Source organism: Narcine bancroftii, chromosome 8, assembly GCF_036971445.1.
Source record: "Narcine bancroftii isolate sNarBan1 chromosome 8, sNarBan1.hap1, whole genome shotgun sequence".
NCBI classification, from domain to species: domain Eukaryota; kingdom Metazoa; phylum Chordata; class Chondrichthyes; order Torpediniformes; family Narcinidae; genus Narcine; species Narcine bancroftii.
The window spans coordinates 104,055,681-104,081,733 of NC_091476.1; the positions used below are offsets into that span (position 1 = coordinate 104,055,681).

Here is a 26,053-nt window from a genome sequence, read left to right on the forward strand (position 1 = left end):
ATATTGTACAGTTTGACACTTCATTTGTTATATCATTGTTGATTCTTGGCCAGTACATCACCTCTTGTGCTCTTTTCTTACACTTTTCAATTCCAAGATGTCCTCCCTTGATCCTTTTTAGCATCTCTTTTCTCAGAATCTTTGGGTAAGGATTTGTCTTCCTTTGTATATGATGTTTTCAATCATTGATAGTTCCACCCTGCAGTTTCAGTACTCTGAAATGTCAGTTGAGCAGTCCTGCTTCACATTGGGCCATCCATCCAAGATATTTTTTCTCAGTTGTCTGTGTTTCATCTTTGTTTGTCTCTGACGTTATGAGCTCCATTTTTGCATCTGATATAGACAGTGCACTTGTGATCATGTCTACAAAGGCATTCACGTCTTCATCCATTTTGGTGTTTGTGGGCTCTCTCGCATCAACAGCTCTAGACAACGTGTCTGCTGTGTACATTAGCTTACCTGGTGTGTACGCTACATTCAGTGTATAGCATTGAAGCCTAATCATCATTCTTTGTATTCCAAGTGGACATTCATGAATGGCTTTTGGAACAATGCATTCAAGGGTTTATGGTCAGTCTCTACACTGATTACTTGTCCTGACACAAACTGATGAAATCTTTCACAGGCATATGAGGTGCTGAGTAGCTCCTTTTCAATTTGAGTGTATCGCGTCTCTGTGTCTATCATTGAGCGTGATGCATATGCAATGGGTTGCCAGTCATCATATTTTTGCAGAACTGCACCGAGCCCACTATATGATATCTTGATGGGTCTCGCTGGGCCGTAAAACTTCAGAATTGGTTCCTCTGTGAGCAGTTTCTTTAATTTGCTCCATGACTTTTCGTGCTCATGATTCCACCCCCATTTAATGTTCTTTTCTGTTAGTCTTCTCAATGGAGCCATCTTTTCTGAGTAGTTGGATATGAATTTATCCATATAGTTGACCATTCCATTAAACCTCTGGACGTCCTTTTTGCATTGTGGTCTTGGCATGTTCCCAATGGCGGACACCTTTCTAGGATCTGGTCTGATTCCTTCATTGCCAATAATTATCTCCTACAAATATTAGTTCTGTTACCCTGAGCTGGCATTTATCTCTATTCAGCTTCAGGTTTGATGTCCTTGTTGCTTCCAGCACTTTTCTTAGTCTCTCATCATGCTCCATTTTCGTGGTTCCCCATATTATGATATTATCCATTGAGCTGTCATCTCTGACCAGGTGTTCATAGACCATATGGATAGTTTTGTGATACACTTCAGGAGCTGAGGCAATTCCAAATGAACGTGCACAGACTTGAACTTCGTTCATCTAATTTTAACTGCCAAAATCCTGATGATGCATCTAACTTGCTGAAAAATTTTGCATTTGCAAGCTGTGACATGATTTCTTCATGCGTTGAAAGCTTAAAATGTTCTCTCTTTATTGTTCTACTTAGATCTCTTGAATCCAGGAAAATTCTAAGCTTTCCATTCTTTTTGTCAACAATGAGGGGCCTCACCCACTCTGTTGGTTCATCTATCTTCTGAATCCTGTTCAGGCTTTCCATCCTGTCCAACTCTGCTTTTAGTTGCTTTTGAAGCGCAAATGGAACTTTAATGCATGGATGTATTATCCGTGGCACATATGTATCCACTTGGATCATGTGTTCTCCTGGAAGGCAGCCTAGACCCGGAAATAGGTTATTGTACTCTTTCATGAGTTCATCATATACTGTCTCTCCTTCATTTTCCACAACGAGGACTCTTTACCAGGTTCGGTTTCTCACAGGCTGTTAAAACTTGAATGGCCTGTACATCCTCTGGTACCACAATCAATGCTAGCATGTGCTCTTTGTCCTAGTGTTTCACTTTGACCATGCATGCTCATTGCACTAGGTATATCAGTACCTGAATATCCTGTCACCTTCATTTTTGTTACACTTGGTTCCAATAGCAACGGGCATAATGGTTGCTCTTGTTGTACATATAGCATGTTTTACCATATGATGGACACTTTTTTTGGGCAGGTATTGTGTACTTCATCGATGACATGGCTATCGATTGTCCCCTTCATTTTTGTTCGCTGGCCATGTCTGTGTTTCCATTTTGGTGTGCTTTTTGTTAAATGGTTTATGTCTGTTCTTGCTCACTGCATCCACATCGCAGCTAGTTTCACTGAACAGCTCTTTTGCCTGTGTTTTTACAGTTTGTGTAGCCTTACAGAGTGCTATGGCTTTTTCCAGGTCTAGATTTTGCTCTTAGCAGTCTTTCCCTTAGACTGTTATCTGGAATACCACACACGTCTCTCTTTTATCACCGAGTCGGTCAGTCCACCAAATTCACGCGTTTTGCTTCTGTTTCTCAATTCAGTCACATACTGATCAATACTTCCTTCCGTTTTCTGTATACATGTGAAAAATCTGTGCCTTTCAAATGCCATGTTATGTTTAGATATCCAGCATACCTCAAACTGTTCTATTATTTTTTCCAATTTCATTTTGTCTCTTTCAGCAGCAAATGTGAAGTTATTATACACCTCCAGGGCTTCATCACCCATGACATGTAAGAAAACTAACACCTTCACTTTATCACTTTTCTCGTCATCTCCGACTGTCACTAAATACAATCCAAAATGCTGTTTAAATCTGTTCCAATTTTCAGCCACATTACTTGTCAGCTGAAGCTTCGCTGGTGGATGTAATGCTTCCATTTTTCACTTTGTTAGCTTCCCTTCACTGATCAGATGCTGACTTTAAATTTTAATTTTTAAAGTATTTCCTTCTAATTTCCTTCATCCCACTTCTGACACCATGTTTCATCTTGTATTCATATTTGTGAGTTCTTAGATAGCACAGAGATGAAGGAAAAGGTTTTTTATTTTAAAATCATTGTAAACAGCACATGAGGCACGCCACGAGGCTGCAAATCTCCATTACATATCTGCATACTGTGTGTCAGTCCCCTGGTGGCAGCCAAGTCTAATCAAACCATAAGGCATTGCTAGTTGCATTGAAATCATGATCACTAACATTACAAGTGTTGCAACCAGCCAGAATGCTCTCCAGAATATACCTGTAGAAGTTTTTGACAGTCTTTTATGACATACCAAATCTCTTCAAACACCTCACAAAGTACAGCCACTGGTGAGCCTTCTTCATGATTGCATTGACATACAGGCTCCAAGACAGATTCTCAGAGACGTTGACACCAAGGAATTTGAAGTTCTTGACCCTCTCCACTGTTGAGCCCTGGATGAGGACTGGCTCGTGTTCTCCTGACTTCCTTCTGAAATCCACAATCATCTTCTTGATTTTGCTAACATTGAGTGCAAGGTTGCTGGCGTAACACCACTCAACAAGCTGATCTCTCTCCCTCCTCTACGCTTCCTCGTTGCCTTTTGTGATTCTGCTTACAACTGTGGTGCCATCAGGAAATTTGTAGATAGCATTGGGACTGCTGCACTACACTGGTCCACAACCAGACTGGAGCCAAATGAGACTTTTGAACAAAACCAGGAGGAATCTCATCTGGCAATCATACCAGCAATGAAAATAAACCAATCGCTTATTTTCATGTCAGCAGAAAACTTGGAAATAGTACATTTTGACCCTTCATCCAAACTGTTGAAATAGCGCTCAAGATCTCATTGTACATCAGCTGCAGCTACCAACCTGAAAAGGACCTATCTTTTACTATTTTTCTGTTAATTAAATCACAATTCACACTAGTATACTAAACACAATCCCATGTGCTATAGATTCTGGCCACTCAACTTCTACTTTGGGATTTTATCAGAAGACTTCTGAAAATCCATATGCACTGGTCTCTATCACATATATACTAATATATATATGCCAGACCACCCACTTTCAAAAACATACAGGTGTTGTCAGTTAATTGGGGTATTGGGCAGCATAGGGTTGTGGGCCAGAATGGCCTGTTAACATGCTGTCTGTCAAGAAAGATCTTAGCAGCTATCAATTCTAAAGCTTTTGGATGTGGATCTTTCAGTTTTTTATTTATCATTTTTGAGGCTTATTAACATTTCTCATGATATTTATTCTCTAATACCTCCTTAATGTTGTCTTAGTAGTAGACCATTGGTTTTCCAGAATTTCTGGGAGAGGGGGTGGTTGTGTCTTTATTTCTGTTCATTATTTATTTCCCAGTAAATAATTCACTGCTGATGTTTTCCCCTGCCTATTCCCACTGACTTCATCTTAACTGAACCTCCATGATGCCACAAATGATCATGTTAAGAGCAGACATCGTGGAATTCAGCTCTTTTGTCCATCTTGCACCACAATTTAGAACAAAGGTCTTAGCAAGACCCAAAATTAATAGTAAACAGATCACCATCAATTACATTGGACAATAAAAATTTTGCTTTCTGAACACTTTTTTGAGTATTTTTTAAAAATGGATTTTGGATGCTGATCACAAAAATCACCTTAAAATGTTCCTATCATGTACCATTTTTAGATATGGTTTCCTGTCACGTTTTAAGTCCACTTCAAGCATATTAAATCACAAAGTGCAACATGTCATTGAAAATTAATTTTCTTTATTCTCACTTGGACTTCTTCCCTGCTGATCTTGGTGCCGTCAGTGATGAAAATTGTGAAAGGTTTCACCATGACATTGTGACCATGGGAAAACGGTATCAGGGAAAATAGAATTCATCAATGCTGGCTGACCAATGTTGGACAATGACATGAAAATTATCAGATGCTGAGTACCAACATTTTTAGGTCAGTTGAACTAAAGCAATGTCAGTATCATTACATGATTAAACATGGTAAATTCAATAAAAGTTCATTTAATGTTTCTCAACAAATCTGAAATTATCTTTGTGTTCATCTCGAGGATTTCTGTCATAATCCTTTTTTTCAGGAAGCAACCCTTTTGAAAAAATTGTCCTTCTATAACTGCTGACAACAGAACAATAAAATCAAGGGGCATTAGTAGGTTGGATTAGATTTTTAGTTTTTTGGGGATTTATGTAGGTAATACATTAACAATGGCGTGAAGCAAGGCTGTGTTCTCGCACCAACCCTCTTTTCAATCTTCTTCAGCATGATGCTGAACCAAGCCATGAAAGACCCCAACAATGAAGACGCTGTTTACATCCGGTACCGCACGGATGGCAGTCTCTTCAATCTGAGGCGCCTGCAAGCTCACACCAAGACACAAGAGAAACTTGTCCGTGAACTACTCTTTGCAGACGATGCCGCTTTAGTTGCCCATTCAGAGCCAGCTCTTCAGCGCTTGACGTCCTGCTTTGCGGAAACTGCCAAAATGTTTGGCCTGGAAGTCAGCCTGAAGAAAACTGAGGTCCTCCATCAGCCAGCTCCCCACCATGACTACCAGCCCCCCCACATCTCCATCGGGCACACAAAACTCAAAACGGTCAACCAGTTTACCTATCTCGGCTGCACCATATCATCAGATGCAAGGATCGACAATGAGATAGACAACAGACTCGCCAAGGCAAATAGCGCCTTTGGAAGACTACACAAAAGAGTCTGGAAAAACAACCAACTGAAAAACCTCACAAAGATAAGCATATACAGAGCCGTTGTCATACCCACACTCCTGTTCGGCTCCGAATCATGGGTCCTCTACCGGCATCACCTACGGCTCCTAGAACGCTTCCACCAGCGTTGTCTCCGCTCCATCCTCAACATCCATTGGAGCGCTTTCATCCCTAACGTCGAAGTACTCGAGATGGCAGAGGTCGACAGCATCGAGTCCACGCTGCTTAAGATCCAGCTACGCTGGGTGGGTCACGTCTCCAGAATGGAGGACCATCGCCTTCCCAAGATCGTGTTATATGGCGAGCTCTCCACTGGCCACCGTGACAGAGGTGCACCAAAGAAAAGGTACAAGGACTGCCTAAAGAAATCTCTTGGTGCCTGCCACATTGACCACCGCCAGTGGGCTGATATCGCCTCAAACCGTGCATCTTGGCGCCTCACAGTTTGGCGGGCAGCAACCTCCTTTGAAGAAGACCGCAGAGCCCACCTCACTGACAAAAGGCAAAGGAGGAAAAACCCAACACCCAACCCCAACCAACCATTTTTCCCCTGCAGCCGCTGCAACCGTGTCTGCCTGTCCCGCATCGGACTTGTCAGCCACAAACGAGCCTGCAGCTGACGTGGACTTTTTACCCCCTCCATAAATCTTCGTCCGCGAAGCCAAGCCAAAGAAAGAAGAAGAAAGAACATGTATTCAAGTAAAATGATCACGGAATATGTTTATATTTTGAAGACATACACTTTTCAGCCAAGCACAGTTATTCAAAATGCGATACAAGCCAGAAAAAAAGCAAGAATGGGAAGTAGAATGACAGAACCAGCAGAGGGTCAGTCAAGGATGGTCATACTGAAATGCAAAGCTGGCCTCCAACACATACTGGCACATGAATCATAACATCAGCATCTTATGCAGTAAAGTCAAAACAACAAATGACAAACATGTAACTTCTCTTTGCTAACAGATGCAAGATGGTTACTGTTAGGCAGTTAAAGTAGATGAATTGAAGTGGGAGAGACCATGGGGCAATTCCTCCCATTATGACAACCTTTAGCTCTACCAGATTGAGGGTATTTGGACTCTTCCTGTACAGGACACTGAGGCTTTGATTTCAAGTGATAGATCACTGGTTGGAAAAAAGGGAATATTTAGCATGGATTGCATGGTGTAATAATTTGGAAAAGGATCTCGAAGAGTTTCTTTGATGTTCCAGTCAATTCCCAAGGTGATTCAACAGGCAGGTTAATACCAACAAGAAGCAATTAAATGTCCTCGTAAACCAAAAATATTTATGGCACAAAAGCCTGAAGCTGAGATTATTCCTACATTGCCCAATATAACTGGTAAAACTACCAAGCCATTTTAAACAGACATACCTGCATAAGTTAACAGCAGTTTGTGAAGGAGCAGTGAAAATAGGAGTGGATCTTACTCCAAACTCAGACGAACAGCAGGCATCCTTGGCCATTTTATATGTGGGTTTCTCCAGAAGATAAATGCAGAAGAGATTGAAACACAAAAGTCTGCAGATGCTGTGATTGTAGTAAATACACAGAATTGTTGGAAGAACTCAACAGGTCTCTCAGCATCCATAGGAGGCAAAGATATATAAACAATGTTTCAGACCTTGAGGAAGGGCTCAGGTCCAAAACGATGGTTATATATCTTTACCTCCCTTTGATGTTGTGAGACCTGCTGAGTTCCTCCAGCATTTCTGTGTTTTTACTTAAATGCAGAAGAAAACACTGTTTGTGTTCCACTATGTAAACCACTGAAGTCAGTGGTTTACTGATCCGTATCTGGGCCAGACATATTTCAACAGTGGAGCTAATATTAAGAAAACTAAGTCAAGGCTCTATGGTTGTGAGAATGCAACACAGTTATAGCCAGGCCAGGATAACTGAGCAATGTGTAGTGTAACTGTATTTTTCCAAGTTCTGTATCATGTAAGGAAAGAAGTTAAAAATGAAATTGTGAAGAGGCAGGCAGAAAAGAATCACTTCTCTCCCTGATCAAAGATGGGGCACTTCTGCTTGTTTATTTACATATCCTCTAACCGTTGCCTGATCAATCGCAGCCCAAGTTAATAAATCTTTGTTCATCTTAGGTCATGCTCTCTGAACTAATGCAAAAACTGCATTTTGTACTTCCAAATCATTATGTTTGTACAGTAAAACAATGACTTCACAGGCAATTTTTTTGGATTAACCAGCAAGTAACTGGTCAACCTCACGATTCTCACGACAGCCTCATGCACCAGGCCTCAGGATACTGCCATGGTAATTGCACTGAACCAATCAACAAGCACAAAATGTGAATAAATGTTCTGCAAGGTTATTCCTTCATGTCCAGCACATCTCTGTATCCATTTGTCACTAAGATGACTTATTGCAACTTTCAAATATTACAAGAGAAGTTAGACGCCAAACCAAATAACTTGACGATGGTGTGGTCTTGGGCTTTGCCTAAGCCGTTCCTTTGGTGTGCATCAATAGGTCCCTCTGAAGTCCAGCATCAATGTTTGCAGTGGCTGCTCTTCCAGTAAAGGGATCTGTGATTAATGTCAACTTATTGAAAACTCCACGGCCAAAATAATCGGCGATGACCGAGAATCCATCCTTTGAGCATTTCAACTGGGAAAGAAACAACAAAGTATTATCGTTGTTATAAATAGATAGGGACAAAATATTGTAAAAAGTTCAGTCAAATACACTTGAGGTTAAAGGCTCCACCAGAGCACAGAACTGATTATCAGGTACCTTGGCAAATCTTCATCTGGTCCAACTGCTGCCAAGTCAGTTGCCATACCACATCACCCCAAGGCTGAAGGAAGGATCAAGATATAAAGAACCCAGAGTTCTGAAGCTTGTTTACTAAAATCCATGATCCCCACACAGTTACCGTAGGTGCAACAAAGTCCAATGTCTGGATAAATGCCATGGTTCCTATGGTCAACAGTATGTCCCCCACCTTGTCTTAAGGATCGAATTCCATTGCTTGGATCCCCATTCATTACAGATTCACTACCTGTTGACCTCAAATAATGCAATCTCTACCCTGAGTCTTCATGTTTCATTCTTGCTACACACAAACAAAAACCTTCCTTTTACTTGCACCAAGCGATACATTTCTGTTACCTGGTGCATAAACTTCTCGTGAAGATCCTGCTTTTGTTCCTGGGCTCGGATCATGTCCATGACTTTATGGTTTTCCGGCATACAGGTCGGACACTCAGACTCATGTTCTGCATAACTCTCAAAGCAATGCTGGTGAAAAGAATGGCCACACAGGAAGTGGACAGAGGGAAGTTCCAGGGGACTGTTACACATGCTGCACTTAGATTTCTGGAAAGTCTTAGCACTGCCAACAGAAAAAAAAACAACATAGTAATTTCCCTCATTAAAAGTAGAACACAGTGTAATGCTGATATCAGCACAAAGCTTTGAAAATATTTAATTAACGTATGTAATCATTTATCATGTGGGAGGGAAAGAAATGAGAACACGGCAAAAGACAGAATGAGAAATCAAGAGTGTGTACAAAATGATTCGGATTGCAGCTTCAGGGAAGTGGAACTTCAATATTTGTGGGGGTGGGGGTGGGGGTGGGGAGGTGGGGTGGGTGAGACAATGAATAGCTATGATTTAGATAAAACTCAGCCCAAAACAAATGCCTTAACAATCTGTAAAAACCAATACAAGAACAGTCCCAATTATACAGTGCAATTCCGATTATCTGACATGCTCGGGTCTGGATGTGTATTGGTTAACTGCGTTTTCAGAGAACTGAGAAATGGATTTAAGCAGCCCAGAAGCTTCAGCAGAATACTTATATCAGCCGTCGCCGATACCTGACACCTCCCACCGCCGATCCCCAATGCCTCCCCACTGCCCGGGAACCTGAGGCCTCTGCTCCTGCCGCCACTGCTGATCCTCGACACCTCCCCACCGCCGTTGCTGATCCTGCCTGGAGAGCCCAAGGCTTCCTCTCTCTATGATGACGCTGGGACAGTGGAGAACCAAGTACAGTGGAGGATAAGAACAGTGACCTGCTGGCTTCCTCCAGTCGCTCACTGATGTTACCAAAATGGAACTAACAGCTCATCAGAGCCCCACATGAGCATGTCGGATGAAAAAATATTTACTTGTCATGTTGTTGCTGAAAGAAAATTTGGATAACATATTTTTGGTTAAGTGGTTTTTGGATAATCGGAAGCGTATTGTGCTGTTAAGAGTTCATACATTTTGAGAAGTCCAGATCCATTTCACTCCAATTTTGATTTGATCAGATAAAATTAACAAATATTATACTCTGAATATTGGAAAGGATGTGATGCTTCACATCCTTAATACACATTTACCTAGTTTCTAGTTCCTCAATCTCCTCTTGGATTTTCTTGGTTTCCTGTCGGTACTGTTTGATCCTTCGCTCATCCTCTGCAATATGGTCACTCTCCTGCTGCAGTTTGTTAATGAGGTAATCTTTGATGACCGATAGGGTAGCTGTGGAATTATGAGCCAGTGTTTGTACAACTGCAAAAAATAAAAGGGAATTTTTTTTTCATTAATGAACACTCAAAACAGAATCTCTCGAAGGAATGCAGAATCTATAATAGTTCAAGAAAGTGAAGTGGATAAATTTAGAAGAAAGAGCTTTGGTAATATTGTAGAGGGATTGGGAATGAGCAATGAGCTCTCTGAACCCTTCTCCATTAACAGTGGTGTGAGGCAAGGCTGCGTTCTCGCACCAACCCTCTTTTCAATCTTCTTCAGCATGATGCTGAAACAAGCCATGAAAGACCTCAACAATGAAGACGCTGTTTACATCCGGTACCGCACGGATGGCAGTCTCTTCAATCTGAGGCGCCTGCAAGCTCACACCAAGACACAAGAGCAACTTGTCCGTGAACTACTCTTTGCAGACGATGCCGCTTTAGTTGCCCATTCAGAGCCAGTTCTTCAGCGTTTGACGTCCTGTTTTGCGGAAACTCCCAATATGTTTGGCCTGGAAGTCAGCCTGAAGAAAACTGAGGTCCTCCATCAGCCAGCTCCCCACCATGACTACCAGCCCCCCTACATCTCCATCGGGCACACAAAACTCAAAACAGTCAACCAGTTTACCTATCTCGGCTGCACCATTTCATCGGATGCAAGGATCGACAACGAGATAGACAACAGACTCACCAAGGCAAATAGCGCCTTTGGAAGACTACACAAAAGAGTCTGGAAAAACAACCAACTGAAAAACCTCACAAAGATTAGCATAGACAGAGCAGTTGTCATACACACACTCCTGTTCGGCTCCGAATCATGGGTCCTCTACCGGCATCACCTACGCCTCCTAGAACGCTTCCACCAGCATTGTCTCCACTCCATCCTCAACATTCATTGGAGCGACTTCATCTCCAACATGGAAGTACTCGAGATGGCAGAGGCCGACAGCATCGAATCCACGCTGATGAAGATCCAACTGCGCTGGGTAGGTCAGGCTTCCAGAATGGAGGACCATCGCCTTCCCAAGATCGTGTTATATGGCGAGCTCTCCACTGGCCACCGAGACAGAGGTCCACCAAAGAGGTACAAGGACTGCCTAAAGAAATCTCTTGGTGCCTGCCACATTGACCACTGCCAGTGGGCTGATCTCGCCTCAAACCGTGCATCTTGGCCCCTCACAGTTCGGCGGGCAGCAACCTCCTTTGAAGAAGACCGCAGAGCCCACCTCACTGACAAAGACAAAGGAGGAAAAACCCAACACCCAACCCCAACCAACCAATTTTCCCTTGCAACCGCTGCAACCGTGTCTGCCTGTCCCGCATTGGACTTGTCAGCCACAAACGAGCCTGCAGCTGACGTGGACTTTTTACCCCCTCCATAAATCTTCGTCCGCGAAGCCAAGCCAAAGAAAGAAGAGAGGGATTGGGAATGGAACCACATTTATTGAGTCAGGAAATATAAAATGGGCTGATGGCAGTGCTCTAATATTGTAGGTGGGAGGGAAAGTTGCAAAGAAGATATTTGTATCCTGTAGCAGGATAGATGGTTGAGAGAGTGGGTGAGAAATGTAATTTGATGTGAGGAAGGAATGAGGTTTTGCACTCTGCTAAGATAAATCAAGAGCAGATTATTATCTAAAAGCTTGTAAATGAGTGGGGTATAGAAGGATCTGGGTCAGGAATCACTATTAGTAAGCAGGCAAACCAGCAAGTGCCACAATGATTTTACTGCAAAGGGATTGAAATTTAAAAACAGATAAGTATTGTAATTGCATAGGGACTTGATGAAGCTGCCACAGGGGTACTGTGTTCAGTTTTGGTCCACTTATTTAAGGAAGAATATTGGAATTGAAAGCAGACCAGAATAAATTCACTAGATCAATTCCTGAAAATGAGGAGGAAAGTTTTAAAATGAATGGCTAAAGAAAGTTGTATTCTTTGAAGTTTAGAAGAATGATGATGATCTTTTTGAAACATACACGATGCTGAGGTATTTCCACTACTCTTGAATGAGGATCCATGGATACAAGGAGGGGCCATTTAAAAAAGGGTAGTGATTATTTAGATTTCTCTATCCTGGGCGGTTGTAAAGGCTGATACTTAGGAGCTACCTGAATGGATATTTTTTGAAAGAATGCCAAATTGAGGGCAATGGCAAACTTTGTCTGGAGCAGATTCAGCCACTGAATGCCAAGGAAGGTTTGAGAGGTGAAGAGGTGTAAAAACATAAGTTGGAACAGCAGTAATCTGCCCAGCGAGCTTACTCTGCTTTTCCCTCAAGCCTTTAAATTCCTTAGTGTGCAAAAATTTATCATGTTATTATTTTCTATGGAGTTGTAGAATCAAACAATACAAAAAGAGGCTCTTTGGTGGACCATGTCCATACCAACCTATCCATACCTCTCCCATTTACTAGCACTTGGTCATTAGTCTTTATGGAAATCCCAGGGAACTGCTCTAGATGATACTTAAATGTTGTGAGGGTACTTGACTCCATTCAAGCAGTGTGTTCCAAATTTTGGGTTAAAAAGATCTTCCATCCTCTATAAACTTATCCTCCTCCCTTAAACTGGTGCCTTTAGAGTTAAAGACCTTTGCCACGGGGAAGTTCCCTACTATCTATTCTATATATGCCCCTCATAATTTTTAGTACCCTTTTTAGGTCTCCCATCAACCTCCTCTGGTTCAAAGAAATCAAACTCAGCCTATCCAGTCTCTCCTCGTACCTGACATGCTCCATCTCATACAATATCCTAGTGAACCTCCTCTGCACTCTCCCCGTTGCTACTTTAATTCCAATTTACAGCATGGTAACATGCCTTTCAAGCTCATGAGCCCACGAACCCAAATACACCAATGTGATCAATTAACCTGCTAACCCTGTACATCTGAGAAACATGGGAGGAAACCCACAAGCACAGAAGGAGAACATACAAACTCCTTACAGACAATGGTGGCCTTTAACTCAGGTTGCTGGTGGTGTAACAGCATCCAGTAGTGGCCTATCCAGTGTTTTATAAACCTGTACCAAAACCTCCCTGATTTTTATTCTATACTCTGGTTAATTCTGATAAGCAACCTATATCTGTTCTTATCTATCTGTGCTTCGACCTCCAGGAATCATCAGACGAACATCAAGATCCTCAGTACTCCCATGGCCTACCTTTGCTCGTCCTCCCAGAGTGCACCATCTTGTGCTCATCAAGATTAATTTCTTTTTTTTTTATTGCTCTGTTTGTTTAACCAATTGATTAATATAATTTTGGCGCTTATGCCTACCTTCTCCACTAGAACACTACCACCACTGATTTTGTAAATATATAAATTAGAGATAGCACCGTTAGCAGATCTGTTACAATGCCAGTGTCTGGAACTACAGTTCAAATCCCGTGATGTCAAATAGTTTATACATTCTCCCTGTGTCTGCGTGTTTTCCTCTGTGTGCTCCAGTTTTCTCCCAACATTCAAAAATGTATGGGAGTTGTAGGTCAATTGGGTATAATTGGGTAGCACTGGCTCATGGGCTTGTAGATGCTGGGCTTCAGTGCCACATACAAATGAGCTGGAGAAACTCAGCAGTCAAACAGATTCCAGAGAAAGTAAAGGGTGACCAACATTTCAGGCATGGCCCTTTCGTCAGGTGTACGATTTAGGCTGCAATATGCAGCTCCAGGGAATGACAGAGCATTGCCCCTGCCCTATATTTGAATTTCTTCCCTCTCCTGTCTATACAAAGACCTTGAATGTGAGTAAAACATACCACTATTGAACTGGTCGTCAAGATCTGAATATGCATACTATTTACATATTAATATTCTGAGTTTTTAAATGAATAATATGAAACTACCCTGATTACTGAAACTACATGGAAATTTGTTAAGTAAATATATGTGTTGTAATGCAAAGCATTTTCCTCAAAACCAAATCCAAGTGAGAATTAAACTCAGATTAGAACTCTGATAAGTTGCTGTAGAAATGCAATGCTAAAGAAACTCATTTGCTACTATATGTTGCAAAGATAAAGATAGATAACCAACATTTTGGGCTTGAGCTCTTCATCAAGGTAAGGGTCAGGGATGCAACTTCAACAGAGGTTTCTGTAATGAACATACAGCTTGTCATTGGATATAGTCTGAATGGGGCACCACTGAGATTTTGCTGAGTTCCTTGAAGCCTATTTCAAGATGCATAACCGAACCTAGAGAAATGTAGTTTATTCATGGTGTTGCCTGAATACAGATTTGCCCAAAAGGCAAGGGCAGATGCTGCGACAATTAAGGGCTACTGTAATTATAAAAAAGCCTAACCCAGCAAAGGAGGCATGAGGTTGTTCCGGTCAATGTGCCTCAGCACGCTCATGATGTATTCTTTACAATCCTCCTCCTTTCGGGCAAAGTATCCAAGTGCTTGTTCCCACAGGCAGGCTTCCTGCTCACCGTACCGCTCACAGGTCTCGATCACCTTGGCATACTCATCATTCTGCATATGATAGTGCATTATCTGCTGGTATCTGGACCAGAAAACAGGTTTACAATGAGGAGTAAAGAAATATCTCAAACGAATACACAAACACAATTTCAAAGCATCTCTGTTAAAAGTAGGAGACCTCTGTGGAATCTAATCACTTCTCTAATGTGGTGATTTATAATTTTAGATAAGATCCCCAATAGAACATGGCATTTCCCACATAAATCTTTTTTAATGCTGATATAAACAAATTTTGGCCAGACACATTCATAGATTTTTTTCTTACTTTACCAAAGAGACATTATCATATCCTTTGAAAGAACATTCCTTCAGTGCTATATCTTAGCCTGCTAACCTAGATTTTTCATTCACAGCTCTAGTAGTAGGATGTGAACCCACAATTGAAAGGCAAAATAGTGGAGACATTCTATCCATTTCTCAAAGCCCCATCAATCTCACCCTCCAAGGAATTTGGTCTTTGCAATATTTCTGGAATTTGTATTCTTACCACATAATCTAATCTCCTTTAGCTCAAAACTTTGCAGGTAAACTGGGCATTTTTTCCATTCTGATCCCACATTTTTCACAGTGCTTGGCTGGCCCTCAAATCAACTCCCCTCTCTTCAATGAACCAGAAGTGTTTCCCCATCGCTTTTTTGTTTGATGCTCTAGTATAGTGGTTTTCAAATTTTTTATTTCTACTCACATACCACCTTAAGTAATCCCTATGCCATAGGTGCTCTGTAATTAGTAAGGGATTACTTAAAGTAGTGGAAAGAAAAAATTTGAAAACCACAAATCATACCAAATTGACTCATTGTGTACACAGTTTCATAACTCCAAAGGAAATGAGCCAATTACAACTTTTCTCAAGCAAAATATTTCAGTAACAATTGGGAATAGAGCAATGATTCTCAACCTTTCTTCCCCCCCCACCCCCACACCCCCACTCACGTACCACCTTAAGTAATCCCTGGCTAATTCTTTACACTTTTGTGGTGGCCCACTGCGGTGGCGAGCGCAACCAACGGACAGCAGCCTACGCAGCAGCACTGGCCCCAACAAGCAAGTTGGTGGGTGAACGGCAAAGGCAGCTTAAAGGCCAGCGACCCCAAAATGTCACTGGCCTTGCTGCACAGCCAACAGACAGGGACACCACCTTGGGAAGAAGGGCATTGTTATGCAGGCAAGTACCCGTGAAAGGGAAACCCACTTTTGTTATGCATGTTGTGACGTCAGCCAAGGGGAGCCACAGTGGGAACAGTGCAAGTATAAAAGTCGGGCCTGAGCACTAATAAAACTCAAAGCTTAACCGGACTACACTATGTATGTGTGTCTTCTTTCAAGTAGCACATGGCTACACTTTGTCCATTTAAAAATCTTCACAAATGTTGTCTTTCAATCAACCTCTGTCAGCAAATATGGTTTAAAACAATGGAAGTCAAATTTCATAATAGACAGGATGTCCCAAGTATTCAGAGTCAAAAACATTTCCATTCTTTACTCACAGCCGTCCTTGTTCATAGAGGTACAGCACTCCATCTTTGAAATTGTGCATCTGACACAGTACCAGAGCCTTGTCAAAGACAGTTTTAAATACTCCACTCTTCAACAGGCTCATTGCTTCTTCTTGGAGTTGTTTCTTTGCCTGATTGGGAAGTGCAAAGAAATCATCGATTGAATAGTTTGCTAGCAAACTCAAGCTCCAGCATCAACATTAACAAATTGTGTGTATGTTCACGTCTCGTTGACTTTCTTCCCACCGCATCATCTGTGGCTGGGACTGTTGTAATTATCCAAATTTTTCAATTTTATTGATTGTGAACTTGGTCACAGTTGGTGTCCACGGTCTCAGGCACCACAAGAGAAAAGAGGACATTCCCCCAATATATTGTGAATTCCCATCTACAATCCCCAAGATAATTATTAGTAGAAATGTAAATACTACTGTAGTACATCACTGAGGTGAAGTTCAGTTAACTTATTTAGAGAAGGAATCTAAAACACTACCTTGAGCACATCTATATGAGGAGAAGATGGAGGGTGGAATCCCATCAAAGGTAATTTAATGAATACTATCATAATTAGTGTATCTAATAAACCTATTTGTCTGCAGCAGGTAAAAAATTTGATACATCTATACACTCCACTCATGTAAATATCAATAAACTCCCATTATCGGTACTGATTATTCAGCAGAAAACTGAAAAATCTCAGTGAGGGTGAGGGGAAACAGTTCTGACCTTCACATTCTCCTCATGAGCCCAGTCTTGCAACCTGAGTTCAAGCAATGTGTCGTACACACCCTGTGGAGAGTTGGTCTGCACCTGGATCATGTGCTCCAGGAACAATTTCAGCTCACGCGAGTTGTTGGCAAAGATTGGAATAAACTCCTCAGAATTTGCCTAAAAAAAGCAGAACAGAATTACACTAAAATCTTTAGACTTAACAGTCAGGCCTAGCAGTATTACAGTGATCAATTATGGGCAATATGTTAGAAAGAATATCACAACCTTAGAAGAATGCAGTTGGGATTATACTGGCATAGTGGGAGACACAAGGATGTTTCAGTTACTTGGAAAGATTGGAAAAACTAAAGAAAGCAGGAAAGATGGTAGGGAGTTGTAATACAGATGTTCTACTTTTGTGACGTTATGAAATAGGAAGAGAGATATTGCATCCATTGGCAGAAGCCAATGAATAGAGAAGAAATGAGGGTAGATAAGAATGTTAGTTTTTCTCTTTATTCACTGAGTTATGAATCAGAATACTTCCTCCAATAAAGTGGAGGAAGAAGATCCAATAGCAATTTTCAAAGGGAATTAAATTATTATATATTTTTTTTAAATCATTGTTTCAGTGTAAAGAGTTGCCTTGGGCATGAATGACCAAACAAGCTAATGCATGATAGAATAAAAATGATGGAAGAAATGAGGAGAGCAGCAACAATCACCAAAGATCAACACCACCTAGAACATGCTCTGTTCTCGCTGCTGCTATCAGGAAAGAGGTAAGGGTGCCACTAGACTCGCCCCACCAAGTTCAGGATCACCATCAGACTTCTAAACAGCAAACTCAATCAGAGATTCATTTAATGACTCTTACTTTGCACGTTATTTATTTTTGAATATTTATCTTCTGTATTGCAGTCAGTTTGTTTATATTTCTCTCTTTGATTGCATCATTGTTCTTGAGTACAGTTTTTTGCACTTCTGAAAAGTAGAAATTCTGCCTGGCTCACAGGAAAAAGAATCTCAGGGTTGCATATGATGTCATGCATGTACTCTGACAATATATCTGAACTCTGAGTGCCATTGCCTTACCTTGTGCTCATATCTACTGTTGAATTCTCTCTCTGAGAGAGCCCCATTGTTGGGTCGGTAGTCCGTGCAGAGGATCTTCAACAGCTCAGTGGTCTCAGTTGGAACATGATGCATCAGTGTTTTCCCATATTTCTTCATATTCCTTTCTGCTTGGTCAAAGGGCAGTTTCCCAATGTAATAAAGGGCTTGTTGGTAGTTCTGTGAATACAGGAAAAAATCCAACGAGGAATGACATCTCTACAGAACTGGATAGAGTATAACTAAGGTTGAGAATCTCAGGATTTTAGATGTAAAGGAGGGACTTATCAATATGTAGGTAGCTAATATGAATTGAATTAAACTTGTAGCGGGCTGTACTGATCCACAAGCGAACCAGGTCACGGAGCCTGAAATCACAATGGTCCCGGTTTGGGAGGTGGGGGGCACAAAGGATCATGGGAGTTACGCTGATAAACTCTCAGAGAGTTCCAGTGAAGTCAGTCGGTTGGTTCAACTCACTTGCAGCTTCTGCGTGGGTTTTTTTCTTTGTTCGCTGCACAGTCCCCCGGTTAAAGTGGTGACTCCAACGGTCCAAAAAAGCATTTTGGACCCCACGATGAATGACATGAGTGCACAGAACGCAGTCTCGCTGATGCTGCCAACCTTTTGGACTTCACAGCCACTCGTCTGGTTCGAACAGGCTGAGACACAATTTCAGGTCTGGCAGATATCTGCAGACTCCACAAGATATTACTACGTGGTTAGTTCGCTCAACCAGGAGACTGCCAGACGATTCTCGACTTCTTACATCAGCCGCCAGCCACCGACTGGTATGAGGCAATTAAGGTGCTCCACATGGATGGCCTGGGTGACCATGCACCATATGCCCTTATGAATGGCGTTAATGGATGGCCACAGGCCCTGCTTACTGTTCGAGCAGATATTTCTCGAACAGATGGCTGAATACGTTCACCTACTCCTCGCGGACAATGACTTCAGCAACCCATGCAGGATAGCAGCTTGTGCAGATGTCCTGTGGCACGCCAAGCAATATGGGTGGGCGTCTGTTGACCTAGTTTACCTCATCCTCAGCAGTTCGTCTCTCTCCCACTCCACTCAAACTTAGAGTAGTGGTGTTTCTACCATAAAATAGGGTTCTGGAGCCCGCCACTGCCGTCCACCTTGCTCCCATCTGGGAAATGCCGGGGCCAGCCATCACTGATGGCTACGACGGTCAGCTGCCAAGACAGCCTCCTTTCTCTTATGTGATCGGCACTCAGGATGGCATTTCCTTGTAGACACAGGTACGGAAGTAAGTCTGTTGACACCCATGCCAGGAAATTGGGACTGTCCCTCACCACCGCCAACAATAGCAGCATACACACGTAAAGGGTGCGGACCATCGTTCGAGTTTGGCTCTTGCCTTTTCACCTGGACCTTCACTTTGGCTGACATGACTCAGCCTCTACTGGGAGCAGACTTTCTTCAAGCCCACTGCCTCCTAGAGGGCATGAAAGGGGGCTGTCTGGTCAATTCCAGGACCTTCCAGACTTTCACCCTTTGAGAAGCCAAGTTCCCAGCTCCCCACCTCAACTCAGTAACCTTATCGGGCACAAATTTGCCAGAATCCTGGCAGGATTCCTGGCCATTATGACGCCACAGTTCTCCACCGCAGTCCACATGACTTCCAGCACCACATCCAGGGACCGCCACTACATGCCCAGACATGCAGGCTTCCTCTTGATAAGCTGTGGCTTGCCAAGGAAGAATTCAGGAAGATGGCGGAGATGGGAATCGTTTTGCACTTGGACAATCCATGGGCCTCTCCTCTACACATGGTGCCGAAGTCTTCTGGGGGAATGAAGACCTTGTGGGGACTACAATGACACCACGACAGCTGACTGGTACCCAGTTCCCCACATCCACGACCTCATGGCCAATCTACAAGGAGCAAGGATCTTCTTAAAAATTGACCTGATCTGGAAGCACCACCAGATTCCCGTGCACCCCAGCGACTTTCGAGTTCCCCACTTGCCATTCAGCCTCAAAAATGCAGCATAGACTTTCCAGGAACTCATGGCTTCAGGGCACGGCCTGGATTTTTATCAACCTATACAACATTCTCATCACCAGCCATTCACGAAAGGAACACCTAACACACCTTCAGCTGCTTTGCCAGCGACTGAGTGACTACGGCCTAGCCATCAACCCAGTGAAATGTCAATTTGGCTTGACAGCATCGATTTCCTTGGGCACCATATTGATCAACATGGGACAGCGTCTCTTCCATCAAAGGTTGAGGCTATTCGTAAGTTCGGCAAGCCAACTACAGTCAAAGGTTTGCAAGAATTTGTTGGGATGGTCAACTTCTACCATCGGTTTCTGCTGTCAGCTGCCAGGATCATGTATCCTCTTTTCAAGCTGCTGTCTGGTCAGACCAAAGAACTCAATTGGACGCCTCCCAAAAGTTCAAACTGTTTACGAACTGTGGACTTGGCACCTCCTAACACCAGTTCTGGTGGGGGATTTATATAGCAGGCTGCACTGATCCGCAAGTGAACCGGGTCACAGAGGTGTAGGCTCGCACTGGGCTGATGTCACAATGGTCCTGGTTGTGGGGGAGGGGGCCTTGCAAAGGATCATGTGGGTCCATACTGTTAAGCTCTCTGAGAGTCCCAGTAAAGTCAGTTGGTTGGTTCACCTCACTCACAGCTTTTGTTTTTCTTTCGTTCACTGCACAGCACACCGACCACAAACAGTTTATTGTCACACGTAACAATATACAGTAAGAAGCTGTTTTGCAGGTTTTCCAGGAAATATATCAGGCAATACAATAAAACAAGTGCAGGGTACTATATCACAGTAAGTCAATAATCATATTTCCCTGATCCTGACTGAGAGGTGAATGAGACTAGAGAGAGCACTAAACACTCCTAAAACTGCAGCCCTGGATATTAAGGACAGGCTCATTCAGAAATTAACCAATTTTGATTCAAGTTCCTCAATACTTCACCCAAGGGAAAAAGAGTCCCAAACTTGGTCTTCAATGCTGGAGGAACTCAGCAGGTAAAACATTGTATTTTATGTAGGAAAGATAAAAATACATAACCAAAGTTTTGGGTTTGAGGCATTCATCAAAGTATGAGTAAAATTCAGGCAGGCGTCTGAGTTCACAGTGAGTTTCTCCAGCATTGTGTTTTTACTTCAATCACAGTGTCTGTAGACTTTTGAGTTTTACTAAAACCATGGTCTTCTTGGGCAGAAGATATCCACTACACTTTGATTAAGAGATCTTTCTGCTTCTCCTGTTGAATGGTCTGGCTCAAAGTTTAAGACCATGTTCCCATGTCTGAACAACAAACCTCCACCCCCCAAAAAAAATTAGTTTGACTATATCTACTTTATTATGAAATGGCAGAAATGCCTAGCTAATCTTTAACCATTTCAGTGGCCAAATCATGGCAAGTTTCATCTTCCATTTCACTTTCCAAGCACTAGTATAATTCTGATGAACCTGCACTGCATTCTTCAGGCTATACATCATTTCCAAGGTGTAACGCACTGAACAAAAGTATGTAACTACAGATAACCAGGGAACAATAGAAATGGAGCATAATTTACTCTCTCATGTGTTTTAGCCTTCTCAAGATTATTTTTTCAGGAAAAGCAGCTGAATCTTGAGAAAGTATTACCTTGATATCCTCAAGCTGGATTTTGAGGTACCATTCGTGATGGAAATGCTTATCAGCCAGGTAAAGAGCATGATTGTAGTAACCAGCCTGGCGCAGGACTTTGATGGCAGTTTCAATGTCAAAATGTACCTCGCTCTCACTTGTCTGAAATTAGCAGAGATACAGAAAAGATCAGCAGTCAAAGGTAAATTTTCCTGATGCTTTACTTTCCAACATTATAGCTTTAACTGCAGAAAACATCTGTTTAAAATATTCAAAATTCAAATAGTTACATGTTCAGGATTCCTGCTAATACACATCCTGAGTATTCATGCATTGGCAGGTCCACATATTTGGGAAATACAACAAATTATTATTTTTTAGCATATTTTATACATTATATATTTACATATAAAGCACCGTACTACATACAAGTTACTTTTAAAAATTATATATGAAATCAGGATCTGTGATCAAAATGCTTCTGTAAGTTGAAAGCCACTTAGTTACATTGTTGATTAAAACGGGTAATTTGTTTGAACCAAGATCTTGTAATTCAGTAATAACCAGACACTAATAACTGTCTTTCCTTCAAAGTGGTATTGGGTGAAAGAGCAATTTTGACCAGAACATTAATGATGAACCCTTTTCCAAAGGATTAGCTACACAGTACCTAATGCTCCTTAGTCATATATCCAACTTCTGAGACATTCTGACTACAACGATTCTCTCTCCAAGAAATACAAAGTTCTCCTCAAGTGAGGAATTTAAGAAGTTGATATTAATAATAAAACTGAAGTCATTAAGGCTGAAAACTGATAAATCCCATGGACCTACCACACAAATTCTGAGAGGAGTGGTTATGGAGATAGTAGATGTTTAGGAATATCTTTCACAATTCGATAGATTCTGTAACAGTTCCAACAGAATGGAGGATAGCAAATCAGAAAGGAGGAAAACACAGATTCAGATTTATTGTCAGATCACATCACATCCCTTTTTCCTGCAGGCGTGGCAAAATTACCACTAATTGGTAGTGTAAAAAATAAACTGTACACAGTGTAAACATGTAAATAAATTAAAGAACTGTAAACAGATAATGAATATAAACAAGCTGACTGTGCAATACAGAGATAACAAAAGAAAATCAATAAAGTGCACAAGTAAGAGTCCTTAAATAAGTCCCTGATTGAGTTTGTCATTGTCTGATGGTGGAGGGTAGCAGCTGTTCCTGAACCTGGTGGTGAGTCTTGTGGCACCTGTCCCTCTTTCCTGATGGCAGCAGCGAGACAGAGCATGTGCTGGGTGTTGTGACTCCTTGATGATTGTTGCTGTCCTCCGATTGCACTGTTCCCTGTAGATGTATTTAGTAGTGGAAAAGGTTTTGCCTGTGATGTCCTGGACTGTGTCCACTATCTTTGGAAGGCTTTATGCTCAGCAGTATTGGTGTTCTCCTACTAGACTGTGATGCAGCCGGTCAGCACACTCTCTACCACAACTCTGTAGAAATTTGCCAGGGTTTCTGGCAAGATCTTCCTGAACCTCTGCAAACTCCTGAGGAAGCGGAGGTGCTGACGTGCTTTCTTCACGATGCCATTGGTGCGTAGGGTCCAGGAAAGATCCTCCGAGATAATGACTCCCAAGAACCTACATTTGTTCACCTGCTCCACCTCTGATTCTCCCAATGATCACTGGAATGTATACCTTTGGGTTTCCTTTCCTAAAGTCAACAATCAACTCCATAGTTTTGGTGAACCATTCAGTCAAGTTTTCAATCTCCCACCTACTCTGAGACATTTGATTGAATTATGGAATAAAATAAATTATGAAATAGGTGGAAAAGGTTTGATCTCTCTAAAAATGCCTTTGATTCAAAATAGACCTTCCTTTTTCAATGAATAATTAATTTTTGAGGATTTGGAAGCAAATGGGGATTACAGAGAGGATTGTTTTGAAGCTGGTAAATTTATTACTTTTCAACGAATGAAGGAAAAATTTAATGCCCCAAATAGTACCTTTTTTTTGTTACTATCAGGTTAGAGGTTTCTTGGTTGACAAGTAAGGCCATAATTTGATACTACCTAGGCAGAATGAATTAGAATTATTGATGTTAGGGTGGTACAAATAGGTTTATTTCAGAGATGTATAAATTACTTCAAAATGAAGCTCCCAAGTTAGGAATTCATCAATCAAGATTAAGACAGGAGGTTGATTTAAATAGATGAATAGATGAAAATGATTGGATGCAATTATGTAAGGAAAATATGACTAAAAGTATTAATGTTAGATATAGATTAGTTCAATATAATTTTTTACATCAATTATATTTAATGTCTCAAAAAAATTTTAAAAATTGAACCCTGCATTATCAGATTTACGTTTTAGTTGCGATCAGGAAGGTGGTCCATTTTTCATTCGACTTGGGAGTGTTCTAAAGTAAAACCTTTTTGGTTAGAGGTTAAAAAATATTTGGAGAAAATATTAAGGGTTAAACTCCCACAGGATCCGATGCTATTTTTGTTGGGCAATATTGAAGTGGTTAGTTCTAAACTAAGATTAACTTAGTATCAAATTGAATTTTTATGACTAGCCTTAGCTGTTTCTAGAAAGTGCAGAGCCATTACTTGGAAATCAGATATGGATTTAGGGATGGAGAGGTGGCATGCTGAATTGTGTTCTTGTATTCCACTTGAGAAAATAACATAATTTATGTAATAAATGTAACATTTTTCTTGAAAATATGAAGCCCATATTTACAGTCTGTTGGTTTGAAAGTGTGAAAGACTCTTGAAAGCCCATCCCATTGGTAACCCTCAACTCCATTATTATTTGAATTGAGAATCATATTTCTTTTTGGCATTCTGCTCATTTCTTTTTTTTAAATATACTTATGGTAGGGTTGGTGCGTGGGGAGGGAGGGAGCATGGGAAGAATAAAGGTGGGTTTTTTTTGTTTTTTGCTTTCTACCATATTTATACTTATTTTGGTTTTATTGGCTATGTATATATATGAATGTTTTTTTAAAATTCTTAAATAAAATGTTAAAAAAAAAGTTTTCAATCACCATCCTGTATACTGACTCATCCCTTTCCTTTACACAACCCACTACCGTGGTATCGCCAGAAAATTTCGAGATGGTGTTACTGTTGTACCGAGCCACACATCGAAGGTGTAAAGTGAGTGTAACAGGAAGCTAAGATCACAGGCCTGAGATGCTCCAGTACTGATGGAGATTGTGGAGAAGTTGTTAACAATGTTCCCTGATTGTGGACTGGAAGTGAGGAAATCCATGATTCAATTGCACAGTGGTGTGATAACTCCCAGGTCTTGGAGTTTGTTGATCAGTGTTGAGGGGATCATGGTGTTAGATGCTGAATTGTAGTTGATAAAGAAGATCCTGATGTATGTATCTTTGCTGTCCACGTGTTCCAGAGCTTCGTGTAGAGCCAGTGAGATGGCATCCGCTATAGACCTGTTTCTATGATAGGCAAACTGGAATGGATCCATGTCACCACTCAGACAGGAGCTGATCTGCTTCATCACCACCCTTTCAAAACACTTCATCACTGTTGATGTAAGTGCTACTGGTTGATAGCTGTTAAGGCAGGTTACTACACTCTTTTTGGGCACTGGTATGATTGACCCTATTTGAAACAAGTGGGTACCTCGCCCAGCTGGAGTGAGATATTGAAGATAACTGTGAATACCTTGGTAAGTTGGTCAGCACAGATCTTTAATACTCAGCCAGGTACTCCATCCGGGCTGGATGCTTTCCTCGGATTCACTCTCCTGAAGGCAGCATGCACATCATCCTTAGAAATGAACAGGAAGGGATGATCAGGGGACATGGGGCGGAGGAGTGGTTCTTCGCTGCTACTGTCATCAAATTAGATGTAGAAGAAAGACTAACCAGTTAGCCTGACATTATTAGTTGGGAAAATGATGGAAACTATAATAAGGAATATGAAATCAAGACACTTAGATCATGATAATAAAATTGAGCAGAGTTAACAAGGATTGACAACTAAGAAAATGTTTGTCAAATCTACTGGAGATCAATTCCATCTCACGAACTTTTGAGTGCTTATATTATACCATTGAGTGGAAATGGGTTGACATATTCTGGCATGGGATCAGAAAGGTAAAAGAGGAAGGGATGAGTTACCTTAATGAACTCTTCGAGTTTGGAGCTATCCTTCAGTTTAGTGTAACAGTTGAGGAGAAGAGTTGTATGGTCCTCATTGGCCAATGACTGTCGGTGCAAGGCCTGCAGGTATGCTGTTAGGTTGTGAATTCGCTGTGCATCCAGAAATTTCCGTATCACATAGGATGGCTCTAACTTCCCAATAGTCCTGCAGACAGTGGGAAGGGAGTTACTGTAGCAAGAGAACAGTTAGCCTGAAACACAATGAGTTTGCTTGTAGCCATGTGTCTATGTGATTATTTTCTCCCTTTGAGGGCAAGGGCTGGGCTGCATTTGACTGACTGGGGACAAGGATGTGATGGGGATGAGGGGTAGGTAGCAGTGTCAAGTACAGCAAGAGAGACAGAGCTGTGAACCAGGGATTGCAGACTCTCTTGGTCCAAAGGCTGAGCCAACAACCCCA

General features: G+C 41.6%; 1 protein-coding gene across 1 annotated transcript in view; it reads right to left on the reverse strand.

Moving 5' to 3' along the window:
* Window positions 1-7,531: 7,531 nt before the first annotated feature.
* Window positions 7,532-26,053, reverse strand: part of vps11 (VPS11 core subunit of CORVET and HOPS complexes) — a 38,553-nt gene continuing 20,031 nt past the window's right edge. Inside the window, exons 8-16 of the mRNA XM_069894676.1 lie at window positions 25,612-25,798; window positions 21,468-21,611; window positions 17,797-17,994; window positions 16,717-16,878; window positions 15,982-16,121; window positions 14,314-14,516; window positions 9,875-10,046; window positions 8,652-8,874; window positions 7,532-8,147 (exon numbers count right to left, since the gene is read on the reverse strand). Of these exons, the coding sequence (XP_069750777.1) occupies window positions 7,980-8,147; window positions 8,652-8,874; window positions 9,875-10,046; window positions 14,314-14,516; window positions 15,982-16,121; window positions 16,717-16,878; window positions 17,797-17,994; window positions 21,468-21,611; window positions 25,612-25,798 (1,597 nt within the window). The 3' untranslated portion in view covers window positions 7,532-7,979. The remainder of the gene's footprint in view (window positions 8,148-8,651; window positions 8,875-9,874; window positions 10,047-14,313; window positions 14,517-15,981; window positions 16,122-16,716; window positions 16,879-17,796; window positions 17,995-21,467; window positions 21,612-25,611; window positions 25,799-26,053) is intronic.